Below are 25,465 nucleotides of genomic sequence, written 5' to 3'. Positions count from 1 at the left end.
GTCCGTGGGGTGCTCCTATCGTCTTGGTTAAAAAACAGGATGGGTCCTTGCGGTTCTGTGTCGATTTCCGCCGCCTAAACAAAATCTCAATGGCCGATGCGTATCCGCTCCCCAGGATGGATGAGTCGCTGGATGCCTTGGCGGGAGCACAGTTTTTTTCGACGCTCGATTTGCTTTCGGGATTTTGGCAATTACCCCTCGATGACGAATCGAAACCAAAAACCGCTTTCCGGACACCGGGAGGCCTATTTGATTCAACCGATTGCCCATGGGTTTACATTCCGCTCCTGCCACGTTCCAGAGGCTCATGGAATTGGTTTTGTCAGGCCTCCAATGGGACACCTGTTTGATTTACCTCGATGATATCATCGTTTTCAGCCGGACTTTTGAGGAGCACCTCCAGCGACTGAGAGCGGTGTTTCTCAGGATGCGTTCCGCTAAGCTTAAATTTAAACCGGCTAAATGTTTTCTGCTTCGGGAATCGGTCAGGTATTTGGGCCATATCGTTAGCCGTTCAGGGATCTCAGACCCTGCTAAGACGCAATGCGTCAGCTCATGGCCAACGCCGACCTCTGTCACTGAAGTCCGCAGTTTCATAGGATTGCCTCCTATTACCGTCGTTTTGTCAAGCAGTTTGCCACCATAGCCAGGCCCCTGCACGCTTTGACGGCTAAAGGGGTGCGGTTTCACTGGGGGTCGGAGAGGAGGCCGCGTTCTGCTCCCTTCGTGACGCCTTGGTGCAGGCTCCCCCCTTGTGTTACCCCGATTTCACGCAACCGTTTGTGCTCGACACGGATGCCAGTAACACGGGTATCGGGGGAGTGCTCTCACAGGTGGTCGGGGGGGTCGAACGGGTGGTGCCTACGGTAGCAGGGTTCTGTCCCCCGCGGAACAACGCTACTGCGTGACACGTCGTGAATTGCTGGCGATTGTGTTTTTTATACAGCAATTCAGGCCGTATCTTTATGGCCGTCATTTTACGGTTCGCACGGACCATGCGGCTCTCCAATACGCTATGCGGGTGGCGCAGCCATCCGGCCAATTGTCCCGATGGTTGGAGGTCCTTCAGGACTACCAATTCACGACGATTTACCGCAAGGGGTTGCGCCACTCGAATGCGGATGCATTGTCGGTTGCCGCCGCGTACGGAATGCGCATGTGTTAGGATCGGCGCGGTGTAAACCCTCTGTCGCTGTCCCCGCGGAAGTGTGCTCGCCGCCACGGATACTACGGGGGTCGACGCCCACGGGGAGGGACTCGCTGTTAGCGTTGCCTCTCATCGAGTGGGGCCGTCTGCAAATGGCCGACAGCTCCCTACTCACGCTACGTCGGAAGGTTGACGATCCCGAGCGGGGAAACGCGGGTCGGTTCCTGGGTGTGCAGACAGGGCCTCTTGATGAGGTGGGACAACATGTCCCGGCGTCACGTGCTCGTGGTGCCGTTTGCTATGCGGGGTAGGTCGTCCTGGCTGCCCATGAACGACTCATGCATCTGGGGTTTCACAAAACGCTCGCCCTCATTCAGCGAGACTACTATTGGCCGGGGATGGGCAACGACGTGGCGAACATTCTTAAGGGATGTGTAGGGTGCGCCCAAAGAAAACCACCACCAATAGCGGCTAATCCACCGCTGCAATCCATTCAGGTTTCGCGCACGAACGAATTGGTCGCGCTAGACATCTTGGGGCCCTTTCCCTACACCTCGGGGAAATAAGTTCCTGCTGGTTGGCGTAGAGTACTTCACCCGCTGGCCCATGGCATGGCCACTCGCCAACCAGTCGGCTGCGGCAGTGGCGGACGCCTTTGTCCAAGGTTATGTTTTGGACAAAGGCGCCCCGAACGCTTGCTGACGGATCAAGGAAAAATTTTCGATTTTGTTGCGCGAGGTGTGCGACCTGTTGGGTACAAAGAAAGTACTACCTCCCCGTACCACCCGCAGACTGACGGTATGGTTGAACGTCTGAACAGGACGATTACGTCTATGCTGTGCCAACAGGTATGCGACGACCAGGTGGATTGGGACTTACAGGTACCGGGGGTACTAGCGGCCTATCGGATGGCACCTCATGCGGCGACGGGGTTTTCTCCATTTTTTCTGATGTATGGGCGGGAGGCGATCCGGCCATGGACGTCCAACTGGGGATTTCCCAGCCACGTGCAAAATCTAAATTGGCAGACCATATCAAGTTTAACATCGCCAAATTGGCTGAGCGCGAGAGGCTGCGAGATTGAATTCGCGGTCTCGGCAGATCGCGAACGAGCGATTGCATGGACGGAAGGTGCATACGCACAATTGGGAACCGGGCGATAAGGCCTGGCTGCATTGTCCACACGCACCGTTGGCTACGTCCCCCAAACTGTTGAGACCATGGAGGGGACCGGTGGAAATTGTGCGGGTTGCACGACCCCAGAGTATACAGATTAAATGGGGAAAACGCCGTTGGTACGTGCACCCCTCCCGACTGAAACCCTACGCGGCGCCGCGTGACCCCGGGTTGTGCCGTGACGACCGAGCGTGTGATGTGACCGTCGACTCGGGGAGGGATGTGTCGCAGGCTGATCCTCACGTGTCTCCACCGACCCACCCCAGGTGTCCGGAACGCTGACGGCTGTTGACCGTCGGGAACCGGAACCCCGCGGCTCGCGCGGAGCCCGATGCCTGGCCCATGCCTTCCTGAACTGCCGGCCCGACCGCCTGATGGCAACTGCGTCTGGTGCCGTACGACAGGACCCGGCAAGGCGGACTCGGATAGGACGCAACACTTTTTCATGAATAGAAAAAAAAAAAAAAAGATAATTTTTCCTTTTTTGTTTAAAGCCCGACCTCGCTGCCGGGGTCCCCCTCTGCCGGGGTATGTCCCGTTCACGGGACGCTCGGACACATTGGGACGCTGCACGAGTCGGAGAGAAAAGAAGAGAAAATGAAAAATATTTTTTTTATTTTTATTGTTACTCTTTCCGATACACATATCGTTGCACTCGCCGGATTGGCCTATTGTCTTGTTGTGGGCGTGGCGGTTGCTGGTTTTTGCGGATTGCGGTGTTCATGTTTGTGTTGTTAGGGTTTTGTTGTTATGTTACGGGGCACACATAGGAGGTTGAAGCGGGTGTTGTATATTTTATTAGCAGGCACGGGTGTACGGCTGCGCAGCTATGTGGTTAGGGGTGATGTAGTGGGTGGTATTTATTGACGTGGTGGCGCCGACAGTGATGGTCTCACGGGGCGCGGGGGTTGGGCACGCGATGTGGGCGTTTGGTATTGGGTACGCTGCGCGCCCGGTTGTAAGGCGCGCTGACACAAGCTGGCCAGGAAAGATCGTAGCGGATGTGCGCAGTGACTTGGTCAGATAAGTTGGGTGCTCTCAGCGACGTCCGCAGGAGGGGTATACAGCGCGAAGATGACGCCGAGGATGCACTCGGGGTCAGTGTTCACCCGTTGAAGATCCCGAAGACGGGGTGAGGAGGTAGTGGCCCGAGGACCCTCGTCCCGCCGTCCTTGTGAGCAGACCCGGGGCCCTGTGCGGCTCGGAGCCGAGACTGGGGGACCGTAGTCCGACGCCCGTGTGGGTCGGGACGGTGGTACCCAGAGCCGAGACGGGCACCCCGGCTGGTGTGTCCCGAAGGCTACGGGGCGTAAGAGCCCGTGTCAGTATAGCTGAGTGGGCGTTAGTCCACCCGTGTAGCTGAGTGGGTGTTAGTCACCCGTGTAGCTAAGTGGGTGTTAGTCACCCGAGTAGCTAAGTGGGGGTGTAGTCACCCGTGTACGAAGTAGGGTGTTAGTCATCCGTGTAACTACAAGTTGGTGAAAATAAGAGTGTGCTACCCGTGAAGTCGTCTCCTGCCGAGTTACTACTTTACATAGAGAATACAACACATCACACTATGAGTCTCTGTGATTGACACTGAAACCCTGTGGGAGCCTCAGTCTGGCTCTGTGAGTCTCAGTGATTAACACTGACCCTGTGGGAGCCTCAGTCTGGCTCTGTGAGTCTCAGTGATTAACACTGAACCCTGTGGGAGCCTCAGTTGGCTCTGTGAGTCTCAGTGATTAACACTGAACCCTGTGGGAGCCTCAGTCTGGCTCTGTGAGTCTCAGTGATTAACACTGAACCCTGTGGGAGCCTCAGTCTGGCTCTGTGAGTCTCAGTGATTAACACTGAAACCCTGTGGGAGCCTCAGTCTGGCTCTGTGAGTCTCAGTGATTAACACTGAACCCTGTGGGAGCCTCAGTCTGGCTCTGTGAGCCTCAGTGAGGCTCACAGAACCAGACTGTGAGCCTCACTGAGGCTCACAGTCTGGCTGGTGGGGGGGGTGTGGGGTGGTGGTGCTAATTAAGCTGGGTGAGTGCACTGACAGTCTACAGTGTAGACCTGTAGCCTGGTAATTAAGCTGGATGGGTGTACTGGCAGTCTGTAATGTAGACTGTAGCCTGGTTATTAAGCTGGGTGAGTGTACTGACCATAGAGCTCCGAGGGGAGGTCACCTGGCCGACCGGTTTTTATCCGAGAAACCCTTATCGGATTAACTCTCACGGTTTCCGGCGATCAGGGAATTGGATGACCTCCCCCGTGCTACGTGGCACCGCGGCGCTGCGGCCGGCCTTAATATGGTGTGGTCGCGGCGTGGGGCATTCGGCCACCGCGGTTGAGGCGCATTTCCCCCCACACACGCCAGTATCGACGGGGGCAAGCAGAGGGAATAAGCATTGTGATGGAGGAGCATCATTAGAAAACACGCAGCGCATCTGAACTGCATGATCAGGCACCCCCGCACAGGCAGCGGAGGGACGGCATAATTACGCTCGGGCACGCAGGCACCATTGTTAGGGGAGTTAAAGGATAAGGCTATTAGTATAAATAACCTGGAGAGCGGGGCCACGCGGGCAGCCGTGCACAAATTCCCACGGCGCACCTTTGTAATGGACGCCGCCGCATAATCTGCAATAACAAAGGCATGCGTGAGAAAGGAATTAACTTGCGGAACATCCGATTAGCATATCGAAGGCCCACGGTACGTGGGAAGGGGGTAGGGGCCTGAGTCCGGGGAATTAGGATAAAGGGAGCGTAGCGAGGTAGAGCTCTCTCTTACTCCGAGAAGCCAGCGTCCAAGACGGCCCCCAGCTCTGCCCTCCGGACGTCCGTGCGACGTGTCGAGGCAAGCAGCGAGGAAATCCACGGAATGTCGAGTGCCTCAAACCGTAGTAAGGAGGTAAATGTATTTCGTGAACGATAGATAGGGAATAGGTACAGGTTTAGTGGAACAGGCCAGCCTCGTCGACTCACACTGATTTAACATCTAGTTCCAGGTAGCAAATAATAAATCATTAATAGCGAAGCGTGGCCTCGCGTGATCTTGTCGAGCAGTGTGAGCGTGTGGGTGCGCTGTGCGCACAGTGGTTCGCCACGTGAGTGAGCGCTGCGCGGAGCTGAGCGCGCGGGGTGAGCTGTGTACGCAGTGGTTCTGTAGTGTTGCGGCTCGCCTCGGGGGAGCGCTGCGCAGAGCGGTGCTGAGAGTGGGTGTCGCGTGTGTTCACCCTGTGTGTGATACAGGTGCGCGATCATAACGCGAGTATTCAGTGGTGAGTGAGTGCCGCGGGGGAGCTGTGTGCGTGAGTGCGCATACGTTCGTTACGTGTCGGATACGGATGCGCATTGGTAACGTGGTTATTCGACGTGGAGGCGAGTGCCGCACAGGGCTATAGACGGGCACACGCTCGCAGTGTGCGAGAGCTGTACGTAGCGGTGTAAAGAGGGGGAGTGTGGCGTTTGATTGATGATGCTGTGCGCACGTATGCTCGCAGCGTGGGGAGCGCGGCGCGAGGCTGTAGCAGTAGGGGCGTCGCGTTCGAATGCCGGCAAAACCGTAGCGGGTAATGGGGAGGTGGGGTAACCTAAACGGAATAGGGGATGCAGGCGGGAGGGACCCCGGGGGCCAACGGCCCCCACACTTACGACTGTGCAAATCTTTCGGTCGTTTTTTTAACCCACTTCCCGTGATCCAATCGAGCTGACATTTTGCACACAGACTCGTTGTGCGTGACAATTTTTTTTCGTGAAATTTTTTTTCCTAAATTTTCCACTTTTTAGGAAAAAAAATTTTCATATTTAATTTAAATACCAATGTGATAAAAATGAAACTCTTACTCAAGAAAAACAGAAATGAATAATAAATAAAACCGATGCCACGCATATAAAGGATTTTACGGGTTAATTTTTTTTATACCTATGTGGCTTTAGCGAAAGAACAGAGTATTTATCAGCATATTTGCATTGTTGTTACTTAGATGGAACTGTGTGCTTGTGTGTGTGTACGCAACCAGCAACACGGTTTACCCACAGCAAGGAATTGTTGAGGTGTTTTTCTTTCTATTACGTGCTTTTGAGTTCTAAATAATGTATTTCCATGTTGTGTAACGTCAACTGATTTAAAGCTTTCGTGACTGCAGGGATTCATCTTTTTGGTTCTTTCGGTAAAGTCATCACGTAGAAGGAAAATAATAAAAATAAAACATAATAAAATAATTACTTTATTTTAAATAAAATAATTACTTTATTTTATGTTTAATTTTTATTATTTTATTATTTTCCTTCTACGTGATGACTTTACCGAAAGAACCAAGCAGAAAATAATTATTTTTGTAATAAAATAATTATTTTATTGTTTTATTTTTATTATTTTATTAAATCATTTATTATGCTTTATTTTGATTACTTTATTACTTCCCTTCTACGTGACTTTACCGAAAGAACCAAGAAGATGAATCCCTGCAGTCACGAAAGAAGCTTTAAATCGATTCATTTTTATTTGATCATACGAATTGCATCCACCAGTTGTGACCTCACACGTCAAATGTGGCAGCACGTGCAACTGTAATTGTTGTTGTATCTCATACACACGACACCGCACGAGCTATACACACCCACACGCACGGGGAAGAGAGAGGCAGCATTATTAGATGAGAGGAAGTGATAATCAAGTCTTTGTGTGAACCGACTTCCGAGATGAACATTTCCATTTGGAATCACACGACGCAGCACACAAATCATTCACGCTGACACTAATGATCATCGAGCAGGCCATGCCGAGTTTCTCCATCGCCAGAGTGAGTCGTGCCCGGGGGTGATATTCGCAGGGACCCACACAAATGTGATTATTCCCTTGAGATCAGAATTATGAATTTTCAGCAATTTTATTTTTATAAAAATCACTGTAATCAATGTTTTACATCATGGGATGATGTAATATGAGAGTGCAGGGATTCATATTCTTGGTTCTTTCGGTAAAGTCGCATAGAAGGGAAACAATTAAATAATATTATTTCCCTTCTACGTGACTTTACCGAAAGAACCAAGAATATCTTATAGCAAGTTCTGCACGCAATAAGTTTAGTGACATACCGCATCGAAATGCAAAGTTACAAATAAGATGTATTATCAAAGATACTAAGAGGTTCGCATTTACAATTCGTGATGTCTATTGCAAGTGGCTGGCATGAAAGCAACATTCATTACAAAAAATAAATTGCAAAAGAGAAAACTTTTAGCATTTCACTTAAAACGTTTTAATCAACAAACAACAATTCAGCTGAACATGAAACATCGTTTTTTCGTTCAAACTTTAAAACCGATAGCAGAAAAAACGTAAAAAAATGTGACATTTGTAAAACACTACATGTCAAATTCGAAAAAGGTTCATTAGCTGGCATAGCGAAATTAATCAATAATAAATTCCCGCTTGTCATTCACATAGCAGATTTGCAAAAACGACATTTTACATGAAGGACTTAACAAATACCTTGCTAATATATTCACCACGAACTAGACACCGGAATGTCAACGTTGAAAGAAGAAAAGGGGCTTAACCAATTGCGGTGCCAAATACCCATCCCCCCAATGCCTTGACAAACTGCGTTTGCAATCCGCGGTATTTCACCGATTGTCGTGAGGTCTGCAAGCGAGCGGCGATCGTTGGCAACGTAAAGTTGGGCCACGTCGCTGGATTCCAGTTGAAACCCTCCGCTTGGTGAAACTGGCTTAGAATATAGAGAAAGAGTTCCTCCTGGTGGCGCGAAATCATCATCTTTAAATCGCGGGCCTTGGACTGGGAATGGCACCAACTTGTTTGAACCACCTCTCTAGGCAAGACTTGTGCTCTACCTTGAACACACGTCCAAGGCAGAGCACATTGAGATGATTGCAACATGTAAATATTAATCTTAAACATTAGTAGTAATTGCAGATGTTCTCAATCTGCAAGGTGGCAAATTCAGCTGTGTCGCTGCAGACAACGTTAAAGTCTCGGCTTCTGAATGCGTGCAAAATAAGACTTTTGTTGTTTAGGATGTGAAAATTGCTGATGAAATGACAACGTATGTTAAGCTTTGATGTTTACTGTACATTTGTAGACTTTATTAAACACCTAAAGAGCATACTAAACTATAGATCAAAACTAATGAAAGTCCCAGGCATATGTTCAGCGTATGGCTTATAAAAACGGGAACATCTTGATTGCTGTCACATACGGAGAAGCATCACAACAGCATCCTCGGTAGATTCTGAGATGACATTATTTCAGCAGAGCTGCGAAAGGCATTCATTGTTTGGTTGAAATCCAGGTGAAGCATTATCCAAAATAGGAATTGACCAAAACTTCTATTTCCAAATCAAGGCCAAATAGAAAGTCCCCAACAACCACAATGACTTTCATGACTATTTATTTGACAGTCCAAACAAGTGAATACGCCCCGTGCTCAAACTAATTGTGGATGTCTTATCCACGTGGGTGGTTTTACAGCAAGTGGTCAAATTGCTACACGTCTTTCAAAGGCCGGTGCCGACATGAAAAACGTTTGCCACCTTCACGTCATTAACAGCTCCAAACACGAAGTCAGAACGCTTCATAATGCCGGTTTATTAAATGCAAAAACTATATTGTGGAACAACACAGTGGCCCTGTGACCAGGGTGGGTTTGAAGTCCATTCAAGGAGACAGACCGGTAAACTCATCTGGGAAGAGACAAATCAACAATTGCAATGATCAAAGCAGCGCTTACATTATATCCATACAAGTGTGTTGGTTAGTATATAGAATGTAAATGTGAGATGAGTGGCATGTTGGTAAATGGTGCTTAGGACACAATAAATATCAAGTTAAATTTCGATTTAAAACTTTCGTGACTGCAGGGATTCATCTTCTTGGTTCTTTCGGTAAAGTCATCACGTAGAAGGGAAGTAATAAAATAATAAAAATAAAAATAATAAAATAATTCTCACGACGTTTCGGCCACAACGCAAGCAGCCGTCCTCAGGTGGAGAACAGGTCTGTCGGGGAGACAGCGTCTGAATGAAACAGCACACGATATATGCTCCAAGCTCGTGTGCTGTTTCATTCAGACGCTGTCTCCCCGACAGACCTGGTTTTCACCTGAGGACGGCTGCTTGCGTTGTGGCCGAAACGTCGTGAGAATTATTTTATGTTTATTTTTATTATTTTATTATTTCCCTTCTACGTGATGACTTTACCGAAAGAACCAAGAAGATGAAATATCAAGTTAACTGAACAGCCACTGCTAGCACTGAGTGGGGTGAAAATGGGGGTGAGGATTATTAGGATCAACCGCCATCGATTTTAAATATCCCTGCAGTCCAAAATCTTTACTCAAACTACAGTGAATCACGCGAGCGGGTCTTCATCATTCCCACGTTGACATGCACTTGCATAATGACGCGGCAGAGAGCGGATTGAACTTAGTGGCCTTACCTGATAACATTTAAAGTTTGATTCTAGATTGGAAGTTTTCGTGACTGCAAGGATCCATACTCTTTGGTTCTTTCGGTAAAGTGACGTGGGTAGAAAATAAAAATAATGATAAAATGTAAAATACAAATAAAATTAACTCAATTTTAGTTATTTTCATCTTTAAAATTTTAATAACTAAATTTTAGTTATTTTAATTTCACACTTAATTTTATTCTTATTTTCACCTACGTGACTTTACCGAAAGAACCAAAGAGTATTTAAAGTTTAGTATCGATTTTAGCAGCAGCCATAACACTCGTCAATTCACAAACTCGGAACTTAAGTAATCGCCAATCAACTGACTTTCACTGATTGCAGTTTGCTCTAATTGTATGCAAGCATCGCTGACTGTAACGAATGTTCCTTTTTTATTCCATTGTGTTAAATCACAAATGCGTAATGTATTTTAGTTGTAGACACTAATTGATACACTGATCGAGACATTTAAACCAATACACCGTTCAAAAGTAATGCAATGCTAAAACATGCATTTCGATTTAAAGCTTTCGTGACTGCAGGGATTCATCTTCTTGGTTCTGTCGGTAAAGTCATCACGTAGAAGGGAAATAATAAAATAATAAAAATAAAACATAATGAAATAATTCTCATGACGTTTCGGCCACAACGCAAGCAGCCGTCCTCAGGTGGAGAACAGGTCTGTCGAGAAGGCAGAGATTCTGAAGACGGCTGCTTGCGTTGTGGCCGAAACGTCGTGAGAATTATTTAATGTTTTATTTTTTATTATTTTACTATTTCCCTTCTACGTGACTTTACCGAAAAAACCAAGAAGACGGATTGAACTTCTCACCACAATGCGTCGAGTTTACTGAAACCCATCTTTGCTTTGCATTTTGGAGAAGCCGTTACCGTGTTCTGGCGGAACTGCTGAAGGCTGCTGAAAGGCGGCTGCGATGGTCTTTGCGGAGACACTCTGGAAGTCGATGAGCAGATTGGTGTCTGCTACTCTGCGTCCCTGTTGAGGACACAAGGGAGAGACACATGGCTTTATTTTGGTGATTTCCAAAAGTGTACAGTATTGGTTTAGCCATGTTTGTTTGTTGTAGTACAGAGTTAGACTGATGGCCTTAATCTAAGTTGTCTTGTGGTTGTTGTTGTTGTTGTTTGACTTGCATCCCACTGGGATTTTTGCACACAGTGTCGGAGTACGGTGTATTTTCTGCAATATTTTGCTTTTGTTTCTTGGATTGCGTCCATAGGAAGAGTTTTTTGGGGGGTGAGATCGCATAAATATATCAATGTGTCGTTAAACCCGCCACCACCCCACACAGCCAACTAGTGAGGGTTGTCACGTAAACAGAACGTGGCAAATTAGTCACTAGTACAGCACTAGTGTGTAGTGTATAGTGTAGTGTATCGTGTAGTGTATCGTGTAGCAGTGTATAGTGTATAGTAGTGTATAGTGTAGTGTAAAGTCGTGTACAGTGTAGTGTATAGTAGTGTATAGTGTAGTATATAGTGTAGTGTATAGTAGTGTAGTGTATAGTAGTGTAGTGTATAGTAGTGTAGTGTATAGTAGTGTAGTGTATAGTGTAAGTGTATAGTAGTGTATAGTGTAGTGTATCGTGTAGCAGTGTATAGTGTAAGTGTATAGTAGTGTATAGTGTAGTGTATCGTGTAGCAGTGTATAGTGTAAGTGTATAGTAGTGATTCGTGTAGTTTATAGTAGTGTATAGTGTAGTGTATAGTGTCGTATATTAGTACAACACACCGGTGTGTTGGAGAGCCAAGCCACAACATCTACAATCTTGCGTCATGGAACACAAACGCTGGACATTGATTGAAAAACAGCAATTCTGTCTGTAACACTGGTCAACAACAATAAAAAATCAACTGGCCTGGACTTTTGCAGCTGTTTCAGACTAATTTCAGGGTGCTGATTCCAAATCTGATCTCAGATTTGCTCTATCACATCTCATTTCTCTGCTATCGGCATACCCCATTTTCATTGATTTTACCCGAAATTAACTCTGTCACTTATGATTGCAAGTTGTTGCGAGTCAGTGACTGCTTTAGTGTTAAAATAGGGTGCTGTATTTTAGGTTAGTGTGTTTATAATATCATTTTATGTAGATATCCACATTTATTTAATATTTTTCTTCCGCATTTTTTATTGAAAATGCAATATTTGATATCTCAAAAACCTGACGTGATAAACAAAAACTGAATCCAGATTTGGAATCGGCACCCCAAAATTCCCTTGAAACCGTTGTAATACCTCATGCCAGACAAAGCGTGTTGACCAGTGTTATCAGAGGGTCTCATTCATCGCCGTTCACACCCCCCCTCGGTAGCGATGGGAGTTAAGCGTGTCCACGATCAGGACATCAACATGTCACAATGTTCATGATCGTCAGCAATCATCTACCTCCCCACGTCATCACCGTCCCTCATAATCCTGGATGTCATTCCATTGAAACGCCGCCCATTCCATCGCCACACTCATCCCTTGGCTACCACCCATTCTTGCAAGATGTCCTGCCCAAGATCAATTTTTAAATCCTTTATATTAAGTTCGCTTGCTTGCTTGCTTAGGACCGTGCAAATCTTTCGGTCGTTTTTTAACCCACTTCCCGTGATCCAATCGAGCTGACATTTTGCACACAGACTCGTTGTGCGTGACAATTAATGTTCGTGAAAATTATTTTTTCCAAATTTTTACACTTTTTAAAGAAAAAAAATTCATATTTAATTTAAAATACCAATGTGATAAAAATGAAACTCTTACTCAAGAAAAACAGAAATGAATAATAAAATAAAACCGATGCCACGCATATAAGGATTTAGTGAAAAACTTTGTTTTTACGGGTTAATTTTTTTAATCCTTTATATTAAGTTCGCTTGCTTGCTTAGGACCGTGCAAATCTTTCGGTCGTTTTTTAACCCACTTCCCGTGATCCAATCGAGCTGACATTTTGCACACAGACTCGTTGTGCGAGACAATTAATGTTTGTGAAATTTTTTTTCCAAAATTTTACACTTTTTAGGAAAAAATATTATATTTAATTACCAATTGCTTAATGCTGCCATGCAATCATCTGACCCATAGGTGGCAGCCATCGCAAGCCAGAGGACGAGAGGACTCGAGCCGCCACGCATATAAAGGATTTATAGTTAAAAACTTTGTTTTTACGGGTTATACTTGTTATGAATTAAATCTGACGTTTATTCTCGGTGTTTGTTCCCTGATTTGGAATCAGCGCCCCGAAATTGACTTAAAACCGTTGTGCAGTGATCCCTCATTGATCGCGGTTAATGGGGACCGGAACCCCTCGCGATAGGTGACAATCCACGAAGTAGGATTGGCCCCCTAGGAATTTCCGTATATGTGTGTGTGGGTACCAGAATGTTTAAAATATGTATATTTATACTTTATATATTTTACTTAAATATATTTAATTATAAAACCTTAATATTATACATTCACTCTCTCTCTCATACGATACGTATTATGGTGTTCTACACTCACCAATGACAGTAGTATCTTGAGACTTGACTCCAGTAATGACGACGACGACAATGACAATGACGATGACGACGATGACAGACCTGTGCAGTTCGATGAATGTGATGATGAATGATGATGATGATGGTGTTACTGCACAGGTATAATAATGAGGCCTTTAAATCAGTTAGAAAAATCCGCGATGCACTGAGGCCGCGAAACTTGAACCGCGAAGTGGCGAGGGATCACTGTAATACCTTATGCCAGACAAAGTGTGTTGACCAGTGTGATTAACAGAGGCGCACGGTGACCGCAGATGCCATAGAGGCCCTTCCCTCGGCATCCACAAACGCACCTGCAGGGACCAGAGAGCTCTCTCAGCGGCCTCCTTGTCCGTGTAGTTGACAAACGCACACTTCCTGTCCACCAGTATTCGGATGCTGTGGATCTGTCCAAATCTGTACAAGTGACAAATCGATCGGGGCGATGTTGAGTTGAAGCTTTCGCGACCGCACGAATCCATTACTCTTTGGTTCTTTTGGTAAAGAATATGTATTGTGAATGCAGTCAATATTAGATGTTTGGAATAGTAACACACCGTATAGCCGCAAATACATACTTACGGGTGAAACAGCTTTTGAAGCATTTTTTCAGTAACAGCAGAAGTGATATTTCCCACCCATAAAGAGACATGCTTATACCTGAGAATAAAATAAAATACAAAATTTAAACTGCAGACGGACTAATAAAATGGTAAAGAGTCGTTAGATAACATAGCCAGCATGCTCACAAGTGCTTAATTTTCATTTTTTATATGCAAAAAATTAACCCGTAAAAACAAAGTTTTTCACTATAAATCCTTTATATGCGTGGCGGCTAGAGTCCTCTCATCCTCTGGCTTGAGATGGCTGCCACCTATGGGTCAGATGATTGCCTGCCACCATTAAGCAATTGGTAATTAAATATAAAAAAAAATCCCTAAAAAGTGGAAAATTTTGGAAAAAATTTTTTCACGAAAATAAATTGTCACGCACAACGAGTCTGTGTGCAAAATGTCAGCCCGATTGGATCATGGGAAGTGGGTTAAAAAACGACCGAAATATTTGCACGGTCGTAAGCGCGCAAGCAAGCAAGCAAGTGAACTTAATATAAAGGATGATTTAAAATGCCACCTTTGTACTATGGATCTTAACATTTGGAAAGTATCTCAATTGCACGCATATTAATAGTAGGGTTTTTCCCCTTTTTTCTGGCAACAAAACTGAAACCTTTCTACGAGGATTCATGTCTGCATTAACCACAATACTTGCAGTCAAAATGCAAACAAAAACACACTATGACAATATATTGGCATTGTACTTGAAGCTGATTGGTCCACATCAAAATATTTTTTTAGTTTTGTTGCCTGAAAAAAGGTGAAAAATCCTATTATTATATTTTCGTACTGGCAAAGAAGGTCTAATGATGCACGCATATTGTGTTGCAAGTCTACCAGTAACATTATCAAGCAAAACCATGACATTACGCTACGGATTCAAGTGTCACAGCGATGGTGCGTTACTCACGAAGGTGGTGGAGGCACTGGAGAATTGCCCAAAGCACCACGTGAGTCTTGGCTCCTCTGTGCGGCGACATCTACAGCTTGTGTACATGCACAACGTGGTGCGGGCAACACACAAATAGGATGGCGTTTTAGATAAAGGATCCACGTAGTTGAACACGCCGGCTCTCGCGACCAATATCCTGCATAATAAAGGTTTTCTTTGGGTTAGATCGCATTCATATAAATGTGCCGTAAAACCAGACACCACCGGCCATTTAGTTAGGTTTGTCACTGTTCGTGGCGACTCGTTACTTGTACAGCACACAGGAAACCTGATGATGCGAGTGAGATGGTTCGATCGAGGCGCACACACTGAGCTGGAAAGACAGCTCTATTTATTTCTGAACAGAACGGTAACACGTTCACATGACACGTAGGGAGGTGACCACCAACCTAAGCTCACTCTACACTCGCTCATTCTCTCTGACAACACTGGCGTGTAGTGAAAGGTTTTTAGCCTTTCAACTGGTACAAAATCTGACACCTTTATACAAGGCATCATGTTTGCAATAACCACAACACAAGCAGTCAAAATGCAAACAACTCTGATGATGATGTGCACTGTCCTTGAAGTTGATTGGTCCACACCCAAGACGGCTTTCTTTAGAGCCTAGTCTCCATTGGTGTTGGACCAGATGACGCCAAAAGGCGCACAACTCAAAAACAGCGCACTATCAGAGTATTGAAAGCTTGGGGTAAGCATTTACACTATGAGACATCTCCTTTACCAGTGGCAAAATATAGTAGTAGATTTTTACCCTTTTAACTGGTACAAAATCTGACACCTTTATACAAGGCATCATGTTTGCAATAACCTCAACACAAGAAGTCAAAATGCAATTAAAAAGAAACAACTCTGATAATGATATGCACTGTCCTTGAAGTTGATTGGTCCACACCCGAGACAGCTTTTCTTAGAGCCTAGTCTCAATTGGTGTTGGACCAGACACCAATTTCTATAAATGTACCACAAAAAAAACTATTTATTTTTAAAGAATGAAATGCACATTCCATCTTATTACCAGTGCAATTCGTTTGGGAATTTCAATGCAAGTTCATGGGTAATAAGTTAGCAATTCCGAACGCATTTGTCCATTTGCATGTTTCCATACAAACATTTCTAGTGTAAGAGGCTCATTTATTGAAATGGATGTACAGCTTTCTAACACGATACGCACAATTATAAAAAACATTTCCTTCGACGTATATATTAGTTATACACAAGTTTACTTACTAGGCTGAGGACTTGGTGGTTTATCATTCTGTATCCCCACGTTGCCCACACCGGATGTTGACAAGGAACCTGAAACAGGAGTAGAAATCAGATACAGGATCAGTGTTCTCATTCCCAGAAGATTCACATTCTTTTGATAATCTCGAGAATAAACACCAGTTGCTTTACCGTTCCAAAATGGTGACAAACGTCGGTTTACTACCACCAAGTACAGCAAAGCAAGAACACATGTTTCATCCAGGCAGTAAGCAGAGGTCGCAACCGGGTACCCGATACCCGTACCCTACCCGAAACCCGGCTACCCGTACCCGGCCGGGTACGGGTAGCCGTTTGTGACCCTGGTGCGGCCGGGTACGGGTACGGGTAAGGAATCAAAACCCATTTGCGACCTCTGGCAGTAAGAATACATGTTCTATCCAGGCAAGTAAGAATACACGTTTTTTTATCCAAGAAAATAAAACAAGTTTCATCCAGGAAAGCTTGGCCGAGTTAATAAACTTGTTGTTTTACAAAGGCGATACATTGGGGAAGCACGTGTTTTAAACACGTGCTAAGTGAATTGGGAGTATCTGTGAAAAGGAGGTCAACGTGAGGCGAGATCACACCAAAGTGAACACAAGTTCGTGAAACAAAAACATTCCTATACAGCTCATCGTCACACTCACCGAGTTGGGGAGATTGCCCATAACGTGCTGGGTATAACCAGATTGTGTTGCTTTAACATGTTGTAGCATTATATTCTTGGCTCTTTCGGTGAAGTCACGTAGAAGGGAAATAATAAAATATAAAACAATAAAACAAAGATGGACTCGTTCATCTGGCAAACTGCCAAATCGCTGTCTATGGTGCTGACGTTAAGAAAAATCGCCACTTTTTTCAAATTTTCTTGCTGTGGATTTCACAACTGATGGTGATTGCCTGTGTTGCAGTCGAAACGTCGTGAGAATATTTATTTTCTTGGTTCTTTCGGTAAAGTCATCACGTAGAAGGGAAGTAATAAAATAATAAAATAAAACACAATAAATAATTCTCACGACGTTTCGGCCACAACGCAAGCAGCCGTCCTCAGGTGAAGAACAGGTCTGTCGAGTAGACAGAGTCTGAAGTCTACTTGACAGACCTGTTCTCCACCTGAAGACGGCTGCTTGCGTTGTGGCCGAAACGTCGTGAGAATTATTTTATTAGTTTTATTTTTATTTTTTTATTACTTCCCTTCTACGTGATGACTTTACCGAAAGAACCAAGAAGATGAATCCCTGCAGTCACGAAAGCTTTAAATCGAAATGTATGATTTAGCATTGCATTACTTTTGAACGGTGTATTGGTTTAAATTTCTCGATTAGTGTATCAAATAGTGTCTACAACTAAAATACATTACACATTTGTGATTTAACACAATGGAATAAAAAAGGAACATTCGTTACAGTCAGCGATGCTTGCATGTAATTAGAGCAAACCGCAATCAGTGACAGTCAGCTGATTGGTGAGTACTTAAGTTCCGAGTTTGTGAATTGACGAGTGTTATGGCTGCTGCTAAAATCGATACTAACCTTTAAATACTCTTTGGTTCTTTCGGTAAAGTCACGTAGGTGAAAAAAAGAATAAAATTAAGATGTAAAATTAAAATAACTAAAGTTTAGTTATTTTAATTTTAAAGATGAAAATAACTAAAATTGAGTTAATTTCATTTGTATTTTAAATTTTATCATTATTTTTATTTTCTACCTACGTGACTTTTCCGAAAGAACCAAAGAGTATGGATCCTTGCAGTCACGAAAACTTCCAATCTAGAATCAAACTTTAAATGTTATCAGGTAAGGCCACTAAGCTAAACATCTCTTTTTCAGATGACAACTGGCCACAAATGAAGCTCAATGAAGTGACTTGTGGAAATTTATAGCAAATACTCTAAACACGCATGCTTCTAAATGTGAAGGGGAAAACCATGGACAGAGCACGCAAGCTCCCAATACACAGCAGCAGGCGTCAGGGTTGGGATGGAACCCACGACCTCCTGTATGCCAGGCGAGGTAGTTAACATCTCACAGAACCCACGACCTCCTGTATACCAGGCGAGGTAGTTAACATCTCACAGAACCCACGACCTCCTGTATACCAGGCGAGGTAGTTAACATCTCACAGAACCCACGACCTCCTGTATGCCAGGCGAGGTAGTTAACATCTCACAGAACCCACGACCTCCTGTATACCAGGCGAGCTAGTTAACATCTCACAGAACCCAGGACCTCCTGTATGCCAGGCGAGGTAGTTAACATCTCACAGAACCCACGACCTCCTGTATACCAGGCAAGGTAGTTAACATCTCACAGAACCCACGACCTCCTGTATACCAGGCGAGCTAGTTAACATCTCACAGAACCCACGACCTCCTGTATACCAGGCGAGGTAGTTAACATCTCACAGAACCCACGACCTCCTGTATACCAGGCGAGGTAGTTAACATCTTGCTACCACCGTGGCGAGATCGCTGTGCAGAGCTGTAGTATCCATCCACATCAAGCATCCACGCTAAGCAAAGCTCATCGTAGGGATTAGGACAATTATGGCAACAAACACGGCATTTCAAAAATACAAGCTTTGCAATAAGCACCTGTGTTTCGAAGCAGTGCTTCTGAAGCGGCGTACACCGTGTCGTACTCCAAGATTGCAGCCTCCGACTGCTGCTGTGGAAAGCCCATCTCCTACAAAAGCGCAGAGAAACATCGGCAAACCAGATGTGTATTCTAGGTAAAATAATAATAAAATAATATTAGTATTAAACAATATTATATTAAACAATAAAACAATATTATTTTATTATTTCCCTTCTACGTGACTTTACCGAAACAACCAACAATATGAATCCCTGCAGTCACGAAAGCTTTAAATCTAACCGGTTTTCACATACGACGGTGCTAACTTATTAATTCCACGCATGCGAGATGGCAATTGGCACTCTGCAAGCGATCATGAATTTGGCACGAGGCCAAAATGTCCATTTCGCTCAAGGTCAAAGGGCAACATTACCATTTATCAGAGGTCGCAACCGGGTACCCGATACCCGTATCGGGTAGGGTACGGGTACGGGTAGCCGTTTGCGACCCTGGTGCGGCCGGGTACGGGTAGGCCGTGAGTCACTGGTGAGTCACCGTTCGTCACTCATTTCGGGTAGGGTACGGGTACGGGTAGGGAACGGGTACCCATTTGCGACCCTGGTGCGGCCGGGTACGGGTATGGGTAAGGAATCAAAACCCGTTAGCGACCTCTGCCATATATACATTCTCATTAAAGTTCCGCACGACTTTATCAGCTGTGAAAATCACTTTACATGAATACACACACGAGCTGTACTACCTGGCTTCACCCAGTGGCGATGTTCACACACCGCACCAGTTACTCGTTTGAGGCTGAGTCGACCTAGGGGAGGCCCAGGAGCGGTTGAAATAATCGTCACCGGCGGTGGCCGTGAGCGGGAATCGAACTCGGGACGCCGCGTTCATAGCGTGGCACGCTAACCACTACACTACATTGCGTTACGCTTCCACATGCGCGGGTCACGTGACAGATTTTACGTCACAGCTCACTTGCCGTGCAAAAAATAAATGCATTATTGAGCTCCCCCCCCCCAAAAAAGTGTATTTTTATAATGCCTGCATGGTGTACAGTCTGGAAAGTAGCCACATGGCTAATTTCCAGTTTGTTGCATGTCGGGAAGTACGCTAAACATTTTGAACAAACACACACAATTACAACTTTGCCTTTGATATAGATGGAGATTACGTTTGCACTCAATTACCTTGTGAAAAATTGTCCGAAGTCATTTGCTTATGCCTCAACTTAAAGACACTCCAATATGCACACACAATGTATGACACTGGTGCACCGGCTTACCACAAGGAGAAGTGTTCGCACTTTCCTAAGCTCTTGTTTGGCTTCTTCAGAAGACACATTTAAAGAAATCAGCTGACATAACGCACTTTCAGCCTCTCTGTAACGCTGTCAAATTAACAAACACAACACGTGTTTTAGTCAGAAACTTACATGCGCAACGGAAGGTCAGTAGGCATGTAACAATTAAATAAATGCATGCATACAATTGATGGACTTATTTGAATGCACACAGTACAAGACAGAACATGAGAAAATCCAAAGGAGAAATAAAGTAATTTTATCCTTGAATTGAATTGCAACACCTGTTCCTGACGATTCATATAATGGTGGGGGGGGGGGTGAATAACTCCGTGACTTCCTGAGCAATTGAAACGGACATTTAGAACAAAGCTAAATACTCCACAAGCTGTTTTTCTTCTGCAGGGTCGAGAAAAAGTGTGAACCCCTTCGGATTTTCACATCTTTTACATATTTCAAACCTAAAATGTTATTAGATCTTAATCTAAGTCCTAATAATAACAACGATAACACGATTAAACAAATGAAACATAAAACGTGATATTTGTTTTCGATTTAAAGCTTTCGTGACTGCAGGGATTCCTCTTCTTGGTTCTTTCGGTAAAGTCACGTAGAAGGGAAGTAATAAAATAATAAAAATAAAACATAATAAAATAATTCTCACGACGTTTCGGCCACAACGCAAGCATTTTAAGTTAAATATGAAAAAAAATTTCCTACAAAGTGTAAAGTTATGGAAAATTTTTTTCACGAAAAGAAATTGTCACGCACAACGAGTCTGTGTGCAAAATATCAGCTTGATTGGATCACGGGAAGTGGGTTAAAAAACGACCGAAAGATTTGCACGGTCGTAAGCGCGCAAGCAAGCAAGCGAACTTAATATAAAGGATTTTAAAATAAATATTAACTTGATAAACGAGCGACGTCTTGCAATACGAGCAGTACATATAGTATACGCTTTGTCACGTGATCACGACTGATAAACAACGAGTGCTTTGATATACGAGTGCTTTGGATTACAAACGATTTATGCTCGCAATCCAAGGTTTTACTGTAATTAGTCCTTTATCTTTAAAAAGCCAGTCAACGGTGTAATGCAAATTGCACGTGAACTGTCAAAGATTGCAAACACAGCAGCCTTACCTTCAGTCCAATGCAAGCCCGCGCTTGTCTGAAGTATCCCCGGGGCCATGTTGGGTTTAGATATATAGCGATCTCCGCATCGAACAAGGCATCAGTGTACAATCCAAGATGTTCCAAACAAAATGACCGATTTCCATAAAATCTGGTGAATAATGACACAGATGAGAAATCAAATCCAATTGACAGACCATCTTTAGAATTCGATTGCTCCGAATTGAACTAGGCCATGTGGATAAGACACTCTTGAAATCACACTGAACGTTGACGGAAAAAATGTCTGCGTCTGATTGGAAACATGTAGGTAACAGATCAACACGTTAAAAAATTAACCCGTAAAAACAAAGTTTTTCACTATAAATCCTTTATACGCGTGGCATCGGTTTTATTTTATTATTCATTTCTGTTATTCTTGAGTAAGAGTTCCATTTTTATCACATTGCTATTTTAAATTAAATATGAAATTTTTTTTCCTAAAAAGTAGCAAATTTTGGAAAAAAAATTTTCACGAAAATAATTGTCACGCACAACGAGTCTGTGTGCAAAATGTCAGCTCGATTGGCTCACGGGAAGTGGGTTAAAAAACGACCGAAAAATGTGCACGGTCGTAAGCGCGCAAGCAAGCAAGCGAGTGAACTTAATATAAAGGATTTAAAAATGTCTGCATCTGATTGGAAACATGTAGGTAACAGATCAACACGTTAAAAGTTACACGTTGACAAGGTTGTTATCCGTCTTTGTGGAAGAGGTACGCAAGATGACACATTCGTCATCTGGCCACATGGCCTACCAGCTCTGAACCAATTCCTCAACCACATTAATTACATACACCCAGCCATCACATTCACCATTGAGGTGGAAAAGTATGGCAAGTTACCATTCTTGGATGTATATTCTTAGGTTTTTTACCTACGTGACTTTACCGAAAAAACATAAGAATATGAATCCTTGCAGTCACGAAAGCTTCAAATCTAGAATTCTTGGATGTTTTAATCGAAAAGAGAACTGATGGCTCAATGGGACACCCTGTCTACAGCAAAGCCGCCCATACGGATGCTTATCTAAAACCTGACTCCCACCACCATCCATCCCAAAAGAATTCCCTTATCAAAACGCTACACCATAGAGCTCCATGTATCTCCGACCATCATCACCGAGCCAGTGAACTTTATCACGTACACCAAGCTCTCAAGCTGAATGAATATTCGGACCACACAATCCGTAAAGCGTTCACCCCAAACGTTGGGAAAGAACCATCAAAACCATCACCTTGCCATACATAGCAGGGGTCACCAAAATATTTCCTAAATCTTGAGCAAACACAAGATCCAGGCTCCATTTAACTCTACGTCAAATTCGTAATCTGATCCCATCTGTGAAGGATATGCAGTAATTCTAGATTTGAAGCTTTCGTGACTGCAAGGATTCATATTCTTAGGTTTTTCGGTAAAGTCACCATGTAGGTAAAAACATTAAAATTAATAAAATTAAAATAAAATAAAAATCACGACGTTTCGGAGGCAACACATCTACTTGATACAGCTGTCGTGGCTGTGACGGTTCCACCTGAAGACGGAAGCTTGTGTTGCCTCCGAAACGTCGTGATTTTATTTTATTTTACTTTGATTAATTTTAATGTTTTTACCTACCTGGTGACTTTACCGAAAAAACCTAAGAATATGGATATGCAGTACCCTGGCGTCTCGGACCGTGTTCCGTGAGCATGAGGCGGATCTGAAACACGGCAGGATCAACGCGTCGGCCGTGGCTGATCATTGTTTCAATGCGGTGGGCTCACACGATTTCTCTAAGATGAAGGTACTTTGTACGCGCACTGGCTATCAACAAAGATTTGTTCATGAAGCCATCCATATATACAGACACAGTTTCAACCGAGAGGATGGGTACAAACTCGGCAATCATTGGAAAGACGTCATCAAGCAGTTTAAGTCGTAACTCGCTGTGATGTTCCCATCCTGCCAACTTTATCACGCAACATTTTGCCTTTAGAATGCATTATGCCTGTCACACACACACACAGACGTTGAACTGCCAAGCTACTTTCCATCAACTCAAATTGGCTGTATAGAAGTGTTTAATGCTCATGGAATGTTAATATTAGTATTCAAATTTTGCTTTAAAAATTGTCAAGTTACACTATGAGATTCATAATCAACGTTGTTGGGTTTAGATGGCGTTATTTATAAATGTGTCGTAACCCTCCACCACCCGACACGGCCAATCAGCAAAAAAGTGTCACGTTGACAAAAGACAAATAGTTCACTGCTTTAGCCCACCGGTGTGTTGAAGCAGTGAAGCCACAACATTTACAAGTTTGAGTAGCACGACGTTTCGCTGGTAATTGCATCCAGCATCATCGGGCAATTCGCCAGAATGGTGAGGACTCTGCTGTGTCTCCCGTTCTTATATAGAGCAGCAGCAGCAGGGATGACGTCATCATTAACTATCAACTCATTGATTATGAATATTGGTCGCGAAAGCCTACGTGTTAAACTACACTACGGGAGTTGACTTACCGATGATCTCGCGGACATAAGCTAATTGCGTCGGTAAACTTGTCAATGGCTTCTGCATAACTCTGTGTTCTGACCAAGCGATTACCTTGTACTGTTTGGGAACAAGACGAAGTTGCAAGTTAACATTTGTAGGCCAATAAATAGTACTAATCAACATACCTGCATTTCCCATATCACATACCTGCATTTCCCTTATCCCCCTCCCTTTGATGCTGCTAATTCTGCATAATGCACGAGCATAAGTAGTACTAATCACATACCTGCATTTCCCATAAATATGCTAAATTCCTCTTGATATGCATATTATTTTTTCAAGGCGCCCCCTTTCTTCCCTCCTTCCAACCCAGCTTATATACAGGCTCCAAGCGCGTGTGCTGTTTCATTCAGACGCTGTCGCCTCGACAGACCTGGTTTTCACCTGAGGACGGCTACTTGCGTTGTGGCCGAAATGTCGTGAGAAAAATTTTATTATTATTATTTTATTACTTCCCTTCTACGTGACTTTACCGAAAGAAGCAAGAAGATTTGTAGGTCACTTGGCAAAATCTAAAATGAATTGTGGATCACACGATCTGCGTGCTATGGACACAATAAATAACGCAATGTAACCCTTTCCCATGACGGTTTGTCTCTCGCCCTGAAGACTTACGAGGCACCTGGCACATGGTTTGGCACCGTCCATCATAGTGCGGTCGTGTCACGGCGAGGATAATGCCTTTCAAAAGAACGGCGCTACGCCTCTCTAAATAACATTAATGCGAGCCACTTGCAACTTGCAGATGTCTCTATTATTTTATTTGTTCCCTTCTACGTGACTCTTACCGAAAGAACCAAAATATAGATCAACCTTGATAATTGGTTTGATACCCTTCTATCTGGCAACAAAACTGACACCTTTTTTTACAAGGAGTCGTGTTTGCATAGACCACATACCTGCAGGTCGTATGCAAACAAAAAACACAACTCTGATAATGTACGCACTGTCCTTGAAGTGATTGGTCACAACCCGAGACAGCTTTCCTTAGAGCCTAGTCTCACATGGGTGGACCAGATGACGCCAAAAGGCTCTAAGGAAAGCTGTCTCGGGTGTGGACCAATCAACTCAAGGACAGTGCATACATTATCAGAGTTATGTTTTGTGTTGCATTATGACTGCAGGCATTGTGGTCTATGCAAACATGACTCCTTGTAAAAAAAAAGAGTGTCAGTTTTGTTGCCAGATAGAAGGGTAAAGAACCAATTATCATATTTTTACTGGCAAATGAGGTTCCAATGGTGTAAATGAACCTTACTTGCAATCTTTATGCTGCGTCGAGCAAACGTGTCAGGACGTGGTTCCTGGGGTCCAGCGCTGGCGGGAGCCTACGGGGGAGAGCAAGCGGTGCAGTTAGTGCAGCTCGCTCAGGATGACAACAACAGACGAAGTTGCATTACGCACGAGATTAGATTAAGAAGCACACGTCATTGACAGAAAGAGCGAGTGGGAAAACAACACCGACCAAATAATACGCAGTGTAATCGTGGGACGGACAGACATTTCTGGGTGATTATAGTCGGTAATTTGCTCGTTTGAAAAGCCGCTTGTCGACATTGATCAATAACGTGAAGAGGACAACGGAGGCTTTGAAGTTGTGAACCTGATCTCATTCTTATACGACCTTGTAGATATTTGTGTTGGTCACTCATGGTGACGTCACTCCACATGGCCCCGCCCCCACGTGACGTCACTCCACATGGACACCCCCTCCGCCCCCATTCACGATAATTAGCGGCTAGCGCCAC

The 25,465-nt window shown here is 44.3% G+C and overlaps 1 protein-coding gene across 1 annotated transcript; it reads right to left on the bottom strand.

The window, feature by feature from the left end:
- Window positions 1-8,264: 8,264 nt before the first annotated feature.
- On the bottom strand, window positions 8,265-23,769 carry LOC133362539 (uncharacterized). Its single transcript, XM_061581492.1, has 10 exons — window positions 23,684-23,769; window positions 21,150-21,291; window positions 19,989-20,093; window positions 18,709-18,799; window positions 16,098-16,166; window positions 14,826-14,901; window positions 13,884-13,961; window positions 13,616-13,718; window positions 10,665-10,770; window positions 8,265-9,004 (listed from the first exon to the last, which is right to left on the bottom strand). Exons 4-10 carry the CDS (start codon window positions 18,794-18,796, stop codon window positions 8,979-8,981), a joined length of 546 nt encoding a protein of 181 aa, XP_061437476.1. The 5' UTR covers window positions 18,797-18,799; window positions 19,989-20,093; window positions 21,150-21,291; window positions 23,684-23,769; the 3' UTR covers window positions 8,265-8,978.
- Window positions 23,770-25,465: the final 1,696 nt, after the last annotated feature.

The sequence above is a fragment of the Lethenteron reissneri genome, unplaced genomic scaffold (genome assembly GCF_015708825.2).
Source record: "Lethenteron reissneri isolate LAM-NWPU_2019-01 unplaced genomic scaffold, ASM1570882v1 scaffold_1519, whole genome shotgun sequence".
Classification (NCBI taxonomy): Eukaryota; Metazoa; Chordata; class Hyperoartia; order Petromyzontiformes; family Petromyzontidae; genus Lethenteron; species Lethenteron reissneri.
The sequence above is the reverse complement of the archived record's forward strand: the minus strand, read 5'-3'. Positions and strand labels throughout refer to the sequence as shown.

Bases quoted from the DNA above. Each gene is read 5' to 3' on its own strand.
- LOC133362539 (XM_061581492.1), bottom strand. From the start codon at position 18,796: ATGGGCTTTCCACAGCAGCAGTCGGAGGCTGCAATCTTGGAGTACGAC. The intron at 13,962-14,825 runs GTGAGTAACGCA...TTTTATTCTCAG, and splicing joins CCAGTGCCTCCACCACCTTC to GTATAAGCATGTCTCTTTAT. The intron at 10,771-13,615 runs GTGCGTTTGTGG...TGTCCTCAACAG, and splicing joins GAGCTCTCTGGTCCCTGCAG to GGACGCAGAGTAGCAGACAC.